Below are 20,795 nucleotides of genomic sequence, written 5' to 3'. Positions count from 1 at the left end.
CAATTGATCTGAAAATGTTTGACCAGAATCATCGTTTTGCAATCGGACACGCATATTTGTAGTTAATTTTAATATTTTTACGTGTGCCCATAAATTAGAATTTTTCAGGCAAGCATTCATTTCGTCTGCAGGAGTTAAACTACGTAAAAATTGCGAATATACAACATTCTTGGCTTTCCCATTGTCTGTGCATATACAAAGCCGTATGCACTAATAATGACGTCATATGCAAACGCTCTTTTTACAAACAAACAAACATGCATACACACAACTCGTTTTTATATAGATAGATAGATAGATGGATACAATACAAATTAACTGCGTAAAACTTGCGAATATACAACATTCTTCGCTGTCCAATTGTCGCTGCATATAAATAGATTGTCAGGTTTACCGACCCTCGAACATGCAACGTACAATTGTCCATGGGAAAAACAATCAGTATTAAGATCTATACCACATTTTTCTAATGATTGACCTTGAGCTTTGTTAATGGTGATTGCAAATGTTAATCGAATTGGGAATTGCAATCTTTTAAATTGAAAAGGCAGATCCGTTGGAATCATGGGAATGCGAGGAATAAGAACAGCCTTACCCTCAAAATGCCCTGTCAAGATTGTCGCCTTTATTAGGCTTCCCATTGTTTTTTTTACGGCAAGTCGCGTGCCATTGCAAAGCTTTGGTGGGTCGCCTATTTTTAGTTGTAGCACGTGTGGTGGAAACCCTGAAAGATATATGGAATTTAAAAATTCAGATGGATAATTAACCGCTTCATTTGGTTCCAAAACTGTGTCGACTGACTTGCAAAGGACTGCCTGGTCTCGAATCTTGGTCAAAACAATATTGTTGATTTCGTGGACGTCTATATTTTTGGGTGCGAAATGTTATTTTGTACATACGACAATAGATCACTCGTACTGTAACTTTGTTCACGATCCAATTCTGCACATGTCGAAACAGCAGCGATACGGTTAGGTGAAGGCATTCCCAAATCCTGAAGAGGTTTGTTTGCCATACGTACGCACAAATCTTCTATAATAACTAAAGTGTCGTTATAAATTTCCGATGTAAAATCAAAAGTCATTTCTGACGTCTCTAACTGTTTTCGATGGAGTATATCTTCGGACATTTTTGACTTATATTTTTCCCATAACTCTGTAGGAGCTGATGGAGAGCAAGTGTACGAATTTGACTTGGGGTTGACGTTTCGCACGCGTCATTGATGCAGTTATCCCAGTGTTGGTCATTCTCCAATAAATTCAGAGCTTGGCATGCACTACGGTAAGTGTCATGTATAGTACCGTTTACAGTTCTCAAATACTCAAAGGATGTCGGACCGGGTACATTCACCAAAAGCAGGCGTAGAAAGAAGCATTCATGTTGATTGGGGTGAACAATGTAGAGTCTTCCTATCGTGGTATCTTTGAAGATGGTAGGTTGGCCGTAAACCCACTGGTTATCTACTTCGATGGTGGTACCGTTGCCATTGTAGGTTTTTCAGTCATTTTACAATTAGAAATTTCTCTTTCAACGGTCTTATTACAATTAAAAATTTGTCTTTGAACGATATTCTTAAATACCTGTGTCCTGGTCGTCATTTATATTCCCTGTGTCCCGGTCGTCATTTGTGTCCCGGTATCCCAGTCTGTAATTTCTCTTTTTTCTTTTTTCAGTTTTCTTTTTCTTCTTTATTTTTCAGCTTCACTATGAAATACATATCGCCGAACCTTTGTTTTTTTAACTAAAATCTGGTAGTCATTGATGACCTTTTCCAAGTCAAAATCCCAAACCCAATCATCATCGCTATCATTTTCAGTTTCAATATGTTTTGACTCTCGCTGTCCAGGTGGATCTTCATCTAACTGCGCGGTTTTGCGTTCTTTAGCCTCAAGCCTGTTTCCTTGCTGTTCTTTTGATTCCTCGGCACGCTTTCTTTTCTGACTTTCTCTATCAGCAGCAAGTTTTTTGGCATAGACTCTTTGAGCATCTTCATCAGTCATTGTAAACTTAAACATTAATAGAATTCTACGCGAACATATGTCTTATATAACTTGAATGACGTCACCTTCAAAGCAAAAATGATGGCAACTAATTTCATGACGTCAGCCGAAACATGACGTCACCTGATCCACAGATCCACACACAGACAACTTATTTTTATATATATAGATTTATACTAAGATTATATATAAGATTATATAGTAGATTATATATATAGACTAAGTATATAGTAGATTAAGTAGACTAATCAAGGTATCTGGTTTTTCTGTTTTACTCTTACGGGCTATTTAGTGAAATGATACTAGGCATACTATTTCTGCTGATTCCAACATATACAAATTCAATCAGCTAGTACAAGCTAAACTCTAACATAAGCAGAGGAGTTGATGGGGTAGTTAGTCAATAGAAAATTGGACAGGTTCTCTTTGTCTGTGCTTTTGTTACCATACTATACCATTTTTTGAAAATTCTTATAGCTGGAAAACATTAATTACTTATTTAATGTTAAAAATTCCGTACTTTAAAAGTATGAATTAAATTAATGTTAAAATAGAAAATTAAATAAAGTTCTTTGTGAAATTTATCATGATAGCTAATTGCCAGAACTTGGCTTGAAGTTCAATCCTTATATTGTTAAGAGAGTACCATCACCATTGTGCTGTGGCAACTTATATGTAAAGAGAGTTGATTCAGTTTTCATAAAAATTACGGTAATGGTATAACATCATCATGTTGCGAAGCAGGAAATACAAAACAAGCTTTAAACAAATTAAACACTATATCTGCAGCAGGTCCAACAGGGGCAGTATTTGAATGAACAAAAATATAATCTAGACCAGGGGTGTCAGACTTAGAAGTGTGCATTTTTACTTTTATTACCTCATCGCCAAAGAACATATTATATGTTTTTTAAGAGAAACATTCACAGGTTTGCTGCATAGTATGTATAAAGTAAAACTTAATCAGGGTGATGTACTCACGTTGGAATTGGGAAAGGCTTTTCTCATAATAGCAATCTTTATTTAATATTTTTACATTAATTGCACATTGTTTTATGTTTCTCCTCTCCCTTTAGCGATATATATCACACAGTGGAAATCCTATGGTTTTTTCTTAGCTGGAATCTAGTAAAGAGCTAATCTCTATTATGATACTATCTCAGCTACCTTGTCCAGGTTTTTACCAAATCAATTTAAAAAAAATCAGTCCTGAGCCCCATTTTCCGCGAACCTGGACAATACTAGGGAAACTAGAGCCAGAAAGATTGTCGAGCCATTAGTAATTGGCACATGGTAAAGAATGGTGTGACACTGGTGAAGGGTAAATTAGATATATAAATAAAAAAACTACATGTCATCGGTCACCGGGAACCCCGTCTGGAATGGCTTCAAGAATCCGATGCCACCCCTCATGGATGGCTCTGGTGACTTTGATCCAGTTTCGACCCAGTGTCCCTAGAATGTTACGAGGGCTAGATTCCATTCCATTCGAACGAAAACTTAAAGTTCTAGTGCCTTTTTTGAGTGACCAAAAAAATTTGAGGGCAACTAGAACCCTCCGACGCTCTTTTTTCCCAAAATCACCGGAAAACCAGCCGTGGATGGCTCAACAAATAAATCATGATTGATATTTGTGGTCAGGTCAATTTCCTCTTTTTTGGAACGAGTTCATCACTTGATGAGGAGTATCTTCTTCTCTTTTTCAAAGGGCTGTTAGATAAAGAGAAAGAAACAGGTAGGATATTTTCAATAAGAGTTAGACATACTCGAGTTTGACTTTATAATCAAAGTAGCTAACCATGTATCCAATAGCCATACGGATAGAAGCACTAGGCAAATCACTTAGAAATCCCTAAATTAATGAGCAGTCAGAAGAAAATTTTAAAATAGATGTCACGTTATTCGACTTCTATCGTAATATGAGATAGATTTTCTGCTTCAAAGAATTGCTTAAACAGCTATTTATCTTTTCGTTATAGGGCGCTTTCTAAAGTGACAGGTTTTTGAACTCAAAACTACTTTCAAAGGTAGCGGCATTGTCCATTCCTTCATGTAGAATTAGGAAACATGGTCAGACCATCCATCCATTTTTTTTTTTTTTTTTGACCATACACAAAGGATGGTCGTAGAAAGCTGGGATGTAAGTTATTCCAAAAATATACTGAGATTTAGCATCCCTTTTCAATGACATAACTAATCTCAGTAATGTCCAGTAGGCCTTTCTATGACCACGGCCCCGCAAGTTGTCAAGCCAAAATTTAAAGGTGGCAATTCTAATCAGAATGTTTAAAAAAAAACTCGCAGTTATATATCTGGGGATGACATAATGCACTTGACCCGGGGGCGACGGTACCAAAAAGATTTAAATGTTTGAAAAGTGACGCTTCATGGATACATTTAGTAGATAGGTAAAACGACCGCTAAAATCAGAATCATAATGTGCATAGCTATAGGTCACATATGCAGTCTCGTTGGAAGCTTTCTCTTCCAGTCTTGTTTGCATGGGCGAGTTACACAATTTTGAAGACAGGATTATACAATAGGAGAAACCCACTTATTCTTCTTAGTGCGTCTAGCAGAAAGGGCAACATATTACACTTTGGTCATTTCAAAATTATCTTAAAATTCTTGTTGTGACAGCTCGAGAGTCTGAGGCATGGTTCTAGTACCAATCCCCCTTCCACACTCAAACATCATCTACTCAAACACTTAAGACGTCTTTCAAATTAAGATTTTCAAGGCAATTGTCCCTGACGCTTATAATCACTCCTAAATGGTATATAGAGTAAAACAATGATCAAGTTCCACGACGTTCAAACTAAGAAACACCCAGAACAAGTCCTGTAGCCTGAGTCCCCCCCCCCTTCGTCTATACAGTCATGTTAAATCCCGTTCCAACCAGGGTCATTTGGATTCCCTGACATAACCATAGTCAAGTGTATTGAATGTCACTTCAATGCGAAGTAGAGAAACAGAGGAAGGCATGAAAACCAACATAAAGAAATTAAACAGCAAAAAAAGAAAAAAAGAACTCGCAGCAGTAAATTCGATACAGAGAGCCCAACTAATTCAACTAAATAAAGAGGAATCAACACAAACAAGTCGTGAACATGAAACTCAGCATAATCAAATCAACACAGATAATTCAACACAAGACCCTTAAACATAAATATCTCAACCATGTAAACCTCAAACAAGATGCTTAGTCAATACAATTTAGCTTGGTAGATTCAACATAATACACTTAAAACCAACCCCTCAGCACAGGCAACTGAGTCCAGAAAAACTGAACACGTCAGAAATTAAATACAGTCAGCTCCAACTTTTCTTCAGAGTTAGCTACAAAGCTACTTAAAAACTAGGCTACTCAACTTAGCAGAGTTTGGAGGTGAAGTATTGACAAATGAATCACAGCTCATACTACTACGTACATCTGATAATGTGTCTACATCCTGATACCATACCGGTACTGTCTTCTCTACATGTATCTGATACCGATCTATATACATCAGATGCATACATAAGGGTCTTAAACCTGTTACTTTTGCCCTTATGTTCATAAGGCCAAAAATATAACCATAAAAATTTAAGGTTGTCACCTAACGGCGATGCCAGACAGTGTAGCTATAAAAGCTTGATGAAAAGCCCATTGCGGTTAAGAGAAAAGTAACACTAGAGTAGGTTGGAATGGTTTAAGAGGGGGAAAAGGCATAAACCTTTGGATTCACGGCGACAAAATATTATGTTCCGTATTAAATAAAAAAAAATTCTTCAAATGAAAGGAAATAACCAAAATTCAAGCTAAGAACTAACTGAAATTACTGCGTATACGAGGGGGACTCTAGCTCATCGAAGCACTTATCAAAACCCATTATTCTTTTTTTAGGAATTTCGGTTACTACTACCACAAGTTGCTATTATATATAAAGGAGCTATTATTGGGCGGCTGCCAGTTGTGATAAGTGAAATGGGGAAATTCAATGGGGAGAACGAGGACATTAAAGATACAACTGTAAACTTAAAATACAGTCGATCCACCCCAAGATGTAATATCGGGGTAAAATTTTTTGTAACTGTTCCAGGTACCAAGAGAAACCGGGCTATTCTATTTTCCAAACTCTCTCAAACATTTCCTTGATCGTGGCCTACTGTATTGTGTCAATACCTATTGGAAATTGACAATACCTATTGTATTGTGTCAGTGTTCAAACTGGAAAATAATTAGTGATCTATGGGCTAGTCATGACGGATCTGATGCTGAGAAATATGGTTTATACAAGACTAAAGCAAAAAAGAACCCTTTCAGCTAGATTCTAACAACCGATATAATTTATCACAACTATAAGTAAAAAAGGAAGGGCTAAAGACTAGAAGCAATGTGTTTATATGTAAAAACACCGAAAAGTAACAAAAAGTATCAAAGCAATATAAAATAAAATAACCATAGACATCTATGTTGTCATATTTCAATTTTGGATACTATGAAATTACGACAAATAATAGTTCGAATAGGGATAAATTATTTTATTAGACTCGACAGACAGTGAAAAAAAAATCTGAGTAATAATATACATAATAATAACAATCTGAGTAATAATAATGAGCCGTAATAGAACAAACCTCATTAGACTTCCGCATGTCAAATTGAACCAACCTGTTTGTCAAAGTTACACCTACTATAAAATGATGTTCCTAGGTGAGGATGTTCCATCAGTAAGGAGGAACAACATAACGATACTAAATGCAAGCATTTAAGCTACAAAATTTCAATGGCAACTAGCTTTGGCAGTTTTCTTCGGTAATCTTTCTACCAATCCATGTATTTCAATCAACTTAGTGAGACTTATTTGTCTCGGGTTATTTGTTTTTCAGTAGAGCGCAAATTATATTCTGGTCTTGAAAAGGGTTATCACCCTGCTCATGTTAATTTCTTCTCGTTTTTAAGTTTCACTCGGCTATTTATTGTAATTTCTGTTTGTTTTGAGTTTCATTATTTATTGGTAGTGGTTTGCGGTAGGTTAATGCTTGAAAGATTATCTGACTTTATTTCTGCTCATTTTCGGCTAAATAAAGCTCTTTATTTTTTTTAAAAACACTTTTTTTGTTGGATTAGGTTTTTAAATTAATATGCAGAAAAAGGGACGTAAGGCGGCTACCCATTATTTCACACAGTTTTTGAAATAGGCAGGATTGTAAGGATTTTGTCTTAATATAATTTACAGTTACCACAGCTGTATAAAGTACTATTTTGAAATCTTCGGGCAATGCCTCGGAAACCAGTGCATCTCTGTAAGGGCTACCATGTGTCTACAAACAGTTACCACATATAATTTACAGTTACCACAGGTGTATAAAGTACTATTTTGAAATCTTCGGGCAATGCCTCGGAAACCAGTGCATCTCTGTAAGGGCTACCATGTGTCTACAAACAGTTACCACATATAATTTACAGTTACCACAGGTGTATAAAGTACTATTTTGAAATCTTCGGGCAATGCCTCGGAAACCAGTGCATCTCTGTAAGGGCTACCATGTGTCTACAAACAGTTACCACATATAATTTACAGTTACCACAGGTGTATAAAGTACTATTTTGAAATCTTCGGGCAATGCCTCGGAAACCAGTGCATCTCTGTAAGGGCTACCATGTGTCTACAAACAGTTACCACATATAATTTACAGTTACCACAGGTGTATAAAGTACTATTTTGAAATCTTCGGGCAATGCCTCGGAAACCAGTGCATCTCTGTAAGGGCTACCATGTGTCTACAAACAGTTACCACATATAATTTACAGTTACCACAGGTGTATAAAGTACTATTTTGAAATCTTCGGGCAATGCCTTGGAAACCAGTGCATCTCTGTAAGGGCTACCATGCGTCTACAAAGCACACAGACTTTGTTCAAGAACTCTCGTAGCCACGCTGCAATTTTCTCGCAGACAGCCTGCGCACCGCCAGTTCAAATACGGACAAATTGTTTTATTAGACTCCACAGGCAGTGAAAAAAATAATCTGAGTAATAATATATATAATAATAATAATGTGAGTAATAATAATGATCCGTTATAAAACAAACCCCATTAGACTTCCGCATGTCAAATTGAACCAAACTGTTTGTCAAAGTTACATTTACTATAAAATGATGCTCCTAGGTGAGGATGTTCCATCAGTAAGGAGGAAAATAACGAAACTGATAACGAAACTGAATGCAAGCATTCAAGTTACAAGGCTTCAGTTGCAACTAGCTTTGGAGTTACGAGTTTTTTTTTCGGTAATCCTTCTACCAATCCATGTATTTCAATCAACTTAGTGAGACTCAACAACCATTGACCAATTGAAAATCGAATCCTCTAGTGCTTGACAAAAAATATAAGCATCGTATTTAAGGCAAATAAGCTTCAGTTTTCTTCTTCTTTTCTAAACCTTTGATAAAAAAAACAAAGTTTCTTAAAGCGTCGAAGGAAAGGTTATGAACGAAAAACTAATTTAGAAAGGCTGCAAATAACGGCGCTGTACACTAAATCAACCTAATTGATACTTTTTCACAAGACGACGACACACAGAGTTCAAGTCTCAAATTGAGAAAGAAAGAAAGGAGGAAACAGGAAAGTAAATAACCCTTTAAATAACTTGCAGAGTTGTGACACACAGAAAAGACATATTTTAGCAGCTTAGCTAAAAACGAAACCAATAACTAAAATTAAACCAAAGTGGATTTTTTATTTATTATTTCTTTAACAAATACCGACAATCTCTCCTTATGGTATGCAAACAAAGTATAGATAAACTTCAGATCGTTTTTCGTTTTTTCAAGCCTTTTATAAGACTAAATAATTCCAAAAATGTCAAGGAAAGGATTATGAAGGCCAAACTAGTTTAGGAAAGTTGCAAAGAACGAAGTTGTACACTAAATCAACCTAATTGAAATGTATATCACAAAGCGACGACAAACAGAGTTCAAGTCTCAAATTGCAAGGAACAGTAAGAAAACCCGAAAGAAAAGTGAACCCATAAATAACTTACAGAGTCGTGATGAATAAAAAAAATACATATTTTAGTAGCTTAACTAAAAACGGAACCAATAAATAAAATTAAACCAAAGTAGATTTTTTTTCTATTTCTTTAATAAATAACGACAATCCCTCCTTATGATATGCAAGCATAATCTAGTAAACTTCAGATCGTTTTTCATTTTTTTAAGCCTTTTATGAAACTAAATAATTCCAAAAATGTCAAGGAAAGGATTATGAAGGCCAAACTAGTTCAGGAAAGTTGCAAAGAACGAAGTTGTACACTAAATCAACCTAATTGAAATGTATATCACAAAGCGACGACAAACAGAGTTCAAGTCTCAAATTGCAAGGAACAATAAGAAAACCCGAAAGAAAAGTGACCTCATAAATAACTTACAGAGTCGTTTTACAAAAAAAAAGACATATTTTAGTAGCTTATCTAAAAACGGAACCAATAAATTAAACCGAATATAAATAACTAAAATTAAACTGAAGTGTTTTTTTTTTTCTATTTCTTTAATAAATAACGAGAATCCTCCTTATTGTATGCAAACATAGTATAGATAAACTCGAGAACGTTTTTTGTTTTTTCAAACCTTTTATAAAACTAAATAATTTCAAAAACGTCAAAGGAAAAATTATGAAGGCCAAACTAGTTTAGGAAAGTCACAAAGAACGACGTTGTACACTAAACCAAAGGGGATTTCTTTTTTTATTTCTTTAACATATGACAACACTGCCACCTCGAGCCATGTAAGCATCGCATCTGAGAAAAATAAAATTCACTTTTCTAGTTTGTTTTTCAAGCCCTTCGATAAGACTAAATGATCCATGAAAAGTCAGAAAAAAGCTTATGAAAGGCAAAGTAATTAAGAAAAAGTTACGTAGCGACAAAACACCGAGTCAAAGTCTCAAATTGAGAAACAGAGGAAGAAAACGGAAAAGAAAATGAGCCTGAAGCTAACTTACAAAGTTGTGAAACATAAAAAATGACAGAATTTAGATACTTAGCTACAAACAGAACCCATAACTCAACTGAAGTAGATTTTATTCTAGTAGAAGACACAATGCCTCCTTATGGTTTATAAGCGTCGCATCTGAAGCAAATAAACATTAGTTTTGCTTGTCCGTTTTTCAAACACTTTGATAAGACTAAATGAATCCTAAAATGCTGAAGAAAAGATTATGATTTACTGTACAGTAAATCCACCTGATCGATAGTTTATGTCACAAAGCAACGACAACCAAAGTTAAAGTTTCAAATTGAGAGACAAAAGAAGAAAACTGAACAGAAAAATGATCAAGTAATGACTTATAAAGTGATGAATAAAAGATGATGTAGTTTAAAAGCTGAGCTAAAAACAGAGAAAAAAAATTAAAGCAAACCAAGTGTTATTTTTCTATTTTGTGTAATGCATAACGAAAATCTCTCCTTGCAGCATTTAAGAATCACATTCAGAATAAATAAGAGTTTCTTCGATTTTTAAAGTCTTTGATAAAACATAACAATTTTTAAAACAGAAAAGGATATGAAAGCTCGTAGAAAACTTCGAATAAAAGGATATGAAAGGCAAATCCATTTAGGGAGGATGCAAAGAATGATCTCCAACAGTAAATCAACGTAATTGATGCTCCATGTCACCGAGCGACGACACAAAGAGTTCAAGTCTCAAATTGAGTGATAAAGGAAGAAAAAGACCCGTAAATCACTTTTAAGAAGTAAAACATCAAATATGATAGATTTTAGAAACTCAGCTAAAAAGGCTCGGTGTGCTTCATTACTGTCAGAACAAATGCTAGAAGTCAAGCAAATTTGAAATTAAATTTGTATTAATGAAAAGGTATCGATGCATTGAAACAGCTTTTAACTTGAAGTTTTGACTTTCAGTCTGTGCCCACTTGCCCTCCAAATATCAGCTTATCACGATTGCCCATTTATTTTCCATTTGTTCTTCCAGTGCCTACCCGAGCAAAGCCCCAAATATGGGCTCGGATACGAATATTAAGCATCAGGTGTAGTACCCAAACCAATTTACCCCCCCCCCTCTTGAAAAAACACCAAAGTTTAATCCAAGTCTCACATATTAATACCAAATATTCAAACACTTTTTTTTTCAATTTTCAAACACTTTTACAGTGTTTTCTTTCTTCCAAAACTTGCTAACTTTTGTATATCTATTATTAATTTCATTTATAAATGTTAAAAAAGGAACAAATTTTTTATAAGGGTATCCGAAACATTGAAGTAATTTTTAACTTAAAAAAAAAATGTGTAGACTATGAGCCAGTGCCCCTTTGGCCTCTAAGTGTAAATTTTTTACGCTTTTTTCCTATATTCTCCATTATTCCTGCTATTTTTGCCTAACCCCCCTCCCAAACAATGTTCCAAATACGTGCTTGTATACCAATACTAGGCAACAGCCTTAGCATTCACATTGATTTACTCCCCCTCCCCCTGCATCATACCAGGAAACAGTCCTGAATTTAGCCCTTCCCCCGTCAATTAGTAGTGATTAAATTTGTATACACGGGTGCTGTTTTCTTTTTTTTTTTCCACAACTCACTATTGTTGTTCATGATATTTGTCGATTATCTCATGCCCTGCTTTTGGACATTATTGCTTTCATCTAAAAATGTGAAAAAAGGAACACTTTTTTACAAGGGTACCAAACCATTTAAACCATTTTAACTTTAAAAAAAAAACGGGGGGAAAACACTTACGCTAATACAAAACAAGCAAGTGAGGCGATGTAGATAGTTTGGATCCCTGGACATGGCCAACACTCTCGGAATGACGGTATTCTGAGCCCATTCAGGTCCGAATTTCTCTACCAGCCGTTTCAAATTGACAGTCGCAGCTTCACGAATCGCATAAACATGATCAATAAGCCAAGACATGCAGATAGCGTTGAGTTTTTCATTAAAAATTTCGACACCAAGCTGACCAGCTAGCAGCGGCATGTATTCAATAATGGCAAGCCGAACTCGCCATTTGCTGTCTTCTGCGAGCTCAACTATTGCTGGCAGAAGGGATTGGGACAGCTGAAAAAAAAAGCTTTTAGGATCTGCACATTAGCAGTGAAGTTTTCCACATCACCGCCTATCAGGTTTCTTCAATTACGAAATGTTCACTTTTTTCTCCCTTTATTGTTTTTTTTTCATTTATTGTTGTTTTATTGTTGGTTTATTGTGTTTTTTATTGTTGTTTTTTTGTGTTACTCCATATATTATACTATTTTACAAAGTAGGTGGATAAAATATCATTAATAATAGTTTATCTTTTCTACAACTTAAAAATGGTGCTAGAATTAAAAAATGTCGTTTGAGCGAGCCTTCGAGCTGCCTTTTTTTATGGTCACAGCTTTTATGCAATCCTCTCCGAAAAAAATGAAAAGGCAAAAAAGTGATATTTTATTATAAGCCACCCTAAAGGCGATGGATCGTACTATACGAAGTTTCTTTGTATGCAAATCTCTTTAAAAAGAGAAAAAAAACTCCTCGATTGAGGAATATAAATCTATTGTTAAAAAGAATTAATTATAGCAATGCAAATAGAAGTATGGACTCCTTGAGCCTCTTGGTCTTCGTAAAGAACAAGTTTACATTCGGCTTTATAAATCTCTCTACGAAAAGTAACAATAGAAATGGGAAAACACATTATTGAATATCAAGGCCAAGGCCGTTTCTGGGGTGTAGCTGGTTTGAATCTCTCAAACTTTTTTCCGAACCTTAGAAAGTAGCAACAATGCATTTAAAATTACTTCTGATGCGTTTTGCAAAAGAAATTTGTACCCCCCCCCCTGGAAAAATCCCAGATACGCTCTTGACCCAGGTCAAATGAAATTCATTAATAAGGGTCAGATACCAACGAAAGTAGCGAAGGTGGGTAATTTGTATTTTTTTTTTTTTTTTAAGAGATATACACGCCTTTTTTTTAATTAGGCTGAGAAAGACTATAGGTGAAACATGAATTCTTGAGCGGCCTGTTTGCCATTAAAAGTGTTGATTTTTCTTCAAATCTATTGTTCATGGTGTTTTCTCTTACCATAATATTCGTTTGAAATTAGTTATGTCCTAAAACCGAAACATACTTTGAAGGTATTGCATTTGAAATGATCGGCACGAGTGCCGCTTCACGGACATCGATATGGCCGAACATGCCTCATTTAGAATGGCTTATGCTTTTCATTCACCGCCTGAAGAAACAATTTTTTTCAATTGTATAATTGAGAATTAGCTAAAGAATTCCAAACCAACTATATCATTGACTGTCACGTCCGAACTATTCATCTTTCCCCAGATGCATCCTGTGATTTCCCTTGTATATTACCAATAATTTACCAAATATTTTTCAGACTGCAATGTCGTCAAAGGTAAAATGGTTGAATAGATTTTAATAAAGACAGCGAAATTATTGTACACTTAGATAAACACTTTTTTTTTTATTACAAATTGAATTCGTCTTCAAGAGAAAAGAATGCAAAAAGATGTTAAAAAGGAAATAAACGAAAATAAAATAATAAATTAATAAAAACAGTCGAAGAATAGGTAAAAAAAAACAGGTAAAATTAAATCAGTAGAAGAACAACATATCTTGCTTGCTTTTATAGCTAGAAATATCGGACTTTGCGATTAAATGCTCCTCTAGGCAGATTATTGCACAATATCGATTGACGAAATCAAATAGTACAATGAAGAAGTTATCTCTACCTATATAATTCTTGTTCTTTACTTTCTCCCTGTTTATTTTGATAACTACAAGCCAATCGCTAATCCTCAGCTTTAAAATCAATAGTGTATAGTTACACAACGGATACCTGAAGCCTGAAGACAAGTGACTATTTTTATTTTTAGGGATAAACAACACATTTTTTTTCTGGGTCCTATTTTTTATGTCTATCACCGGTTCATTGGTTAGTCTTTGAATTATTTGGCACATATTGGTATGATAATTTCTGGTATTTTGAACGGTAATTCCTGTCTTTATTAAAAACTACTTAATAAATTTTCGTCTCTTCTTTTACAAATTACCTAGTTAATAAAACGAAAACCAGAGTGAACAGAATCAAACACGAAGATTATTCCGGGAAATTATTTGGCTAAAAATTTCCCTTTTTGCATATTCGTTTAGTTAACTATGCACTAACGGTAATTAGTTTAACAGCAAATTAGTAATTAAAATCATTTTTATTTTTATTTTGTTGCTTTGTTCAGAATATATTTAAGAAGCCAAAAACCAAATACAGTCGATGTCTTATCCAACATTGGAATTTAATTATTATTTCTAAAGATGAAGCGTTTAAATGGAAGTCAGAGTTTTTGGACATGCTTCAGTTATTCTCTCTCTTCAGGAAAGTTAAATCATCTAATCTTTTCACTTGTTTTTTTTTTCCTTTTTTTATGTAGGCTAGTGCATGATTCAGAAATTAACAACCAATAGGAAGATTTTCGTTGGAATTTAGATTATGTGGACAAAACCCACGAAGTGTGGGCTCTCGTTCTTCAAGCATAAGTTGATGCAAGCTTAAGGAGTTTACAAGATTATATGGGCAATATGAACTCAAAGTAAACTAAAATAGGCTATTCAGTCTCAGCCTCTAAAAGGGCCTATAACTCGGGCCAGGAATTTGTTGAAAAATAAATGTACCTAACAAGTGGCCTAGCTAGAGGGCAAGGGGTAGACCTGTCGACGGGCTCAGCATCGGTTTACACGCTATTTAGATATATTTCATGAAAGACAGACCCTTTTACGTTGTTAGGGGTCGGGGAAAAAAATTTATCCTCCCCCCGCCGGTAAGAAACCTGTCTATACCCCTAAATCTAGCGTTTTCCTGAATAATTCGCAGAAGACAAATCCCACAAAATCAGAGTAAGGTTTTTTTTGCGTCACTGGATATTTGCTGTGACTTTCAGTGCAATTTAAGATCGTTTTTTTTTTTTTTTGTTTTTTTTTTTTTTTGTTGTTTTTTTTTTCCTTTTTTCTTTTTTTTTACAAAGAGAAATCTGTGGAGATAGAAAATTAATACATACAAAATACTACGTAACCTTAATAGTTTCGTAGTTACAGAAGTGAATACCTACGGATGGCTGTGCCTAGGGATGTAAGCAGGGAGAGGCCTAGGGGCCCGGTCTCCCAAAGAAATCCAAAATTTTTCAAAAGTACTGAGCACTTATGTTCAAAGAGCCAATTAAAATTTGTTTTTTATCATTACGACCCCACCCCCTAAAAAGAAAATTAATGTGTACGTGCCTGGCTGCCCCAAAGGTCCTCTTAGACCTATTTATTTGAAGCAATTCTCTCTCAATTCTTTGAAAAGTTGTTTCTTGTAAGGTGTTGCTCAATCCAGAGAAAAACAATTATTTTCCGTTTCCGACTTAATGAAAGCCCCACTATATCCGTAGAACAGGAATGTAGATTGTCAGACTCTATGAATATTTCCTGGATTTTTGTAGAATGGAAAGCCAAAAGTGTTTTATTTCACTTCGGACTATATTGTATGAATTAAATTGATATTCTCTACAGAGATGTGTGTGGGGGGGAGAGGTAACTGGGATGTTTTCATGCAAAGAAAAGTAGTCATACATAACATGAGAAGCAGTCAGCGTAGACTGTCTTCTTGTTCTTAAAGTAGCCTATATTACAACAAATCATGCTTGAATAAAAGAAAATAGGGTCAATTATTCCCCTTTAGGTGAGTCCATAGAATCCCTTGGGTGTACTGGAAAATTGTTGATTTCAAATAATACCCTTTTCGTAGCACGTGACACCCAACCCCACTTAAGCAATTCTCTAAGACACATCCTCATTTCCCCACGCTATGTAAATAAGCGATATATTTTCTAGATTAAAGATAATTATCATTGTAAAAAAGTTACAACAAGTTTATGTCCTAACCTAAAAAGTTTTAGGTTTTAAATGTATCCAGTTATATTTTTTTTCATATTGCTTTATTAATCAACAGAGTAAAACTTGTACATACCAACTTTTAACGAGGCAGAGAGGTAGGAATCAAAGCGATCCCTTTTGCACAAGAAATAAACCAACAAAAATAAATAATAAACAATTTCCAACAAGAGAAACAAGAAGAGAGAAGAGGAAAAAAGGAACCGGAGAAAAAGTGACTAGGATTAGGGATGATAACCACTAAAAACTTACAAAATGTTAGAATAGCCTACTACAGTAAGCAAAAGAGCTTACAGTAACAGTGTTTCCTTAAATTATTTTTTAATGCGAACAGCTATGATGATTTATTTACTAATTCAACTAGCTTGTATTTTTTTAGAATGAGAGGTAGTTGTCCATCTACCTCTCATCTCTATCTCTCATTCTTAATAAAAGGAAAAGTAAACGTGTCCCTAATTTTTAATAAATTAGACTGTTGATTTTCAATCTAAGTTTCAGTCACTTCGAGAAAATGATCATTGTTAGATTTTTAAAAACCCCTGCTGGCCTAATTGCTAATGTCTAATAAACACGGTTGCAATATGGTTGCAATTCCAACCATAAGTCGAGATAAGAATAAAAAGAGATTAGAAACAAACGGCCATTCAACGTTATTACTTCTTTTTCACTTCGTTTTTTTTTTCTGGAAAACTTATTCGGTTTCTCTGGAGCTTCTCTAGTTTATTTTTGCAACTGCAGCATTGTCAATTGAAAAGAAAATAATCATTTTTCCTTCCCAAATAACTGGAAGCCCCAGTAGGTGCAGAGACATAGAAATTGTCTGTCTATACATTTTTTTTTAAGACTTTTTCCTGAAATTGACAATCAAGGAATGTATTTTTCAATTTGGGATCGTTTAAACAGTTTTTTCTCTTTCCAAAATGATTCATCTTTAATATTAAAGAAAAGCAATTCCAATAGCAAATCCACGCTTGAATGCATGGCCAGGCCCCACCGATAAGGCCTCCTGAAATATGGTTATTAATAGTGAGAAATGTTCCCCATCTGCCCTATCTTGTAATTTTTGGGGCTTTCGACAATATTGTGCACTCTCAGGCTATATTTTCCCTTGCGTCTTCAGGTGTTAATCCCTCTGTAATATGTTTATTGTCTTCTTAGTATTCAAAGTCTAAAATTCAAGTTACCTGGAATGGCCAAATATCTGACCAAATGTAAAAATTAATGAGGGAGTTCGGTAAGGTGCCGTGTTGTCTCCTAGTATATTTAAATGTGTGCTTGCATCGTTCCTGCGTCCCCTTAAAAGTTCTGTTTCTTACGGTAATATTGATTTGCCTTCTGTTGCATATGCAGACGACGTTCTTCTTGTTGCTCGGACTCGCCGTGGATTGCTTTCCAATTTTACTATTTTAACCAATGAACTATCTAAGACTAGACTGTCAGTTAATGCGTCTAAATGCGAGTTTATTTGTTTTAATAGCCCTTATGCGGTCGCTCCATTCGTTGTTGGGACTGCAGTTCTGCCATGTTCTTCTTTAGTTAGTTGACTTGGTCTGTGTTTCGGCCCAGCATTTTCCACTACCTGTTCATCCCTAGTGATTCAAGCCGTGAAAAACCTACGCGTCGCTTACGGAAAAATATCCCCAAACAAAAGCCGTTACAACCGCAACGGTTTGTGAATGATTTATAACGCTCATTGCGCCCCTATGCTTTTGCTTTTATCAGACACGGCTCATCTGTTTCGTAAGAAAGATCGCCAAACTCTAGGTGCGGCTTATTTCAGATATTGCAAATTCCTCCTCCGGCTTCCTAGATGGTACCGAAACAGAAAAATAATTGCTCGATTTGGTTTAATAGATGTGCCTTCTCGGATTTGGTCTTCTAGTGATGATTTATGTAAAAGGACTATCAACTTTATTCACGTTTACGACCTTCTGCAGCCTTTTTTCCATATTGATACTGGTTAATTAGTCCATGTTGTCCTTTGTTAGTTTCAATTTTTTTTCTTGCTGTTTGTCGTTTTTGTTTTTGTTTATTTATAGTACTCCGTACTTCGTGTTTTTTATACTTTTACGGGCAATAAAGTTCAGTCATTCATTCATTCATTCATTAATAGTAAAGAAAAGCAACCAAGGATCTCCAACGCCATCTAGCTTTTAAAGTTTGGTCGTAGTTTTTCTTAGCTTGACAACACTTTCCCGGGGCAATATTCTTGCTCTAAATTTATTCTTGAAGATTTTACTTTCTTACTGAAGCTTTCGCAAAATAAGGTTGTTTGAATTCCATATTGTCTTTCCGAGGGATTTTCGACCGTAGCAAACTTGATGGAACAACAAGAAAAGCGACAATAGCATGTACACAGTCAGGGGGATCCTGTCTCTCGGGGCCCACTCCTCCCTGCAATTCTAAATTTCTATACGCCTCTTATTCAAGTATAAAATGATTTTTTTTTTTAATTATTATTTTATTATTTATATTTATTATTTAAATTATTTTTATTATTTATTATTTATATTTTATGTTTTCTTATTTTTTTATTATTATTATTATTATTATTATTATTGCCCATACCCTCAAATGTGCCTATAACACAGTCTCACGCCTACAAATAAAAATAAATTACTATTTAGGTAGATATCATAGGCTGCTCAAAATGTATAGTTTAAAGATTCTCGTTTCTTCTTCTTGTTTCATTTATTACTGTATTTATTAGTAAAAGGCACCATTCTTAAACAAAAAAAACTTGTTTTCATAGAATATCATCCTTTTTCTACTGAGTCATCCATTTCCATATAGCCTATTCCAAAAATTCAAATTTTCGCCCACAATTCAGAAAAGAAAATGACAAATTTAGATATATAATCAAGATATATATAATCAGGCTGCTTCAGTCTGAAGGCTGCCCAATCTTCAGCAAGCTAGATATTCAATCCACTCTGAACGAGTTCGATTAATTCCAACGATTCACACATGGCATTGCTGAAACTAATTGAAAATCAATTGAGTGATTTCTTTTCGAAAAATTAATTTCTGTGCAGCAGTCCAGTTAAATAGAAGCATTCTCTTCAAAACAAATTGACAAAATTTTTAACCTAAATTAAAAGATTTATCATTGTCGACTTCTTGTAAACTATCGTCAATTTCAGTTTTTGAATACAAATCGATTCAAAGAAAATTCGAGTTTCTCGAACTCGGAGTAATGCGTTTCAACTCCGATGAAATCTATAGCTTTGAAGATTATTCGATAATTAATCCTATTTCCTTTGTTCTATAGAAACATGTAATGGTTATTGTAGAGCCTGTTCCCCGGAATTTGATTTGGAGGATCCGATTATGTGAAGGCCGTAGAAAAAGAAGAAGCTTAATATAATCAATTTTAAGAAATACATGTAAGCGATAATTCGGTTTATATGCTATTTCTTTATTTCTTAACTACTACAACTACTAACAACTCACCGCAGTACCAAGCCGATTGAGGCCAACACCGCTATTAACGCTCCTTCTTCACCCCAATCTATCGAAAGCCTCCCTCTTTCCAAACTCCACGCCATTTCCCCCAAATTTTTCCTTACGACATCATCACATCCCATCCGACTGTGACCTCTTTTTCATTTAGCTCTAGACAGTTGGCCGAAAAAGATAATCTTTGGCACTTTATCATCATTCATCCGCAAAACGTTCCTAGTCATCTCAACCTTTCTCTCATTACAGCCCTAGAAAGCGGGATCGAACATCATTTTTTCTACAGCCTGCTGTTTGAAATACCATCACTCAGTCGAGTAACCAAACATATGAATTTTCTTTGTAGTGTCCATTCCCCAGAATTTGATTCAAGGGATAACAATATGCGAAAGCTTTTCAATACTAATCCAAACAACAAGATGATGAAGATAAGAAAAATGACAAAGTTTCCGAATGAAAATGACAAAATGAAATGACAATGACAAGAGAGGAATGACAAATACAAAATAAAATGACAATTCTGGAATGCCATGAATTTATTCAAGTTTCGACAAAAATTGACCAAGTCACTTGACAGTCGATGAGCCTCATGTTTCATTTCTGAAAAGTCTTTCTGACTTAATTCAAGTTGTATGTTTGGACCTACTTAATGATCCAAACAAGAAGAAAAATAAAAAGACATAATCTAAGACAGGATAAATATAAATCCAGCAGAAAAGTTTAATGTCTTCAAATTTGTTTGTCTATAAACGGTTTTTCGACCAGTTGGGTTTTTCGATGATTGCATTTTAAAAACGTCTATTCAGAACACCCCGCGACCAAAATCTATTTTTTCATATTTCTTACCGTTTCATTTTCAATTTCTAACAATCGAGTATCATTGACATTCCAAAAACATGAATACGAATGATAATAGCAAAAATTGAAATTGGTAATGCTGAAGACTAATGTTGAAAAAGGAATGTAGTTCTGCCTTAATCAGCAACTACAGTTGGGAGGGGTGAGGTCTTCGTCATTATTTAAAACCAGCAAAGATTTTATATAGCAAAGGACTCCACCTGGTCCCATTAAGGGGAGCTGAGATACAATTGTACGGGCATATACTTGGAAACAGTATTAACAGTGAATCTGATCGTATTTTTCTTCGGTTTCTTGTCTTACATCTAACCCACGCAAAAAATTAACGAATCTGAATTTTTTTTAATTGTTTATACTTTTCCATAATTATTTAACAAATTCGAATTTTTGGATCTTTACTTGAATTCAGCTTTGCTTTATATTATTTATTCTATGTTTACGCTAGCAGTGCGTTGCCAGATATATTGCCAATTCTCTAAGACAAAACGCAAAATGGTAAGGATGCATCAAGAGACAGAACTGCATTTTTAGATATATTTTTCCAAAATGGTTTTTTGA

General features: G+C 34.7%; 1 protein-coding gene across 1 annotated transcript in view; it reads right to left on the bottom strand.

Annotated features, from left to right (window-relative positions):
- LOC136030467 (serine/threonine-protein phosphatase 2A 65 kDa regulatory subunit A alpha isoform-like) overlaps positions 1-20,795 on the bottom strand; it is a gene marked incomplete in the record, with an annotated part of 106,527 nt that overhangs the window by 24,218 nt on the left and 61,514 nt on the right. The window contains 1 exon segment of the mRNA XM_065709475.1: positions 11,738-12,058. Coding sequence (XP_065565547.1) covers positions 11,738-12,058 — 321 coding nt within the window.

Source organism: Artemia franciscana, chromosome 8 (assembly GCF_032884065.1).
Source record: "Artemia franciscana chromosome 8, ASM3288406v1, whole genome shotgun sequence".
NCBI lineage: Eukaryota > Metazoa > Arthropoda > Branchiopoda > Anostraca > Artemiidae > Artemia > Artemia franciscana.
This window is presented reverse-complemented; position numbering and strand designations above follow the sequence as displayed.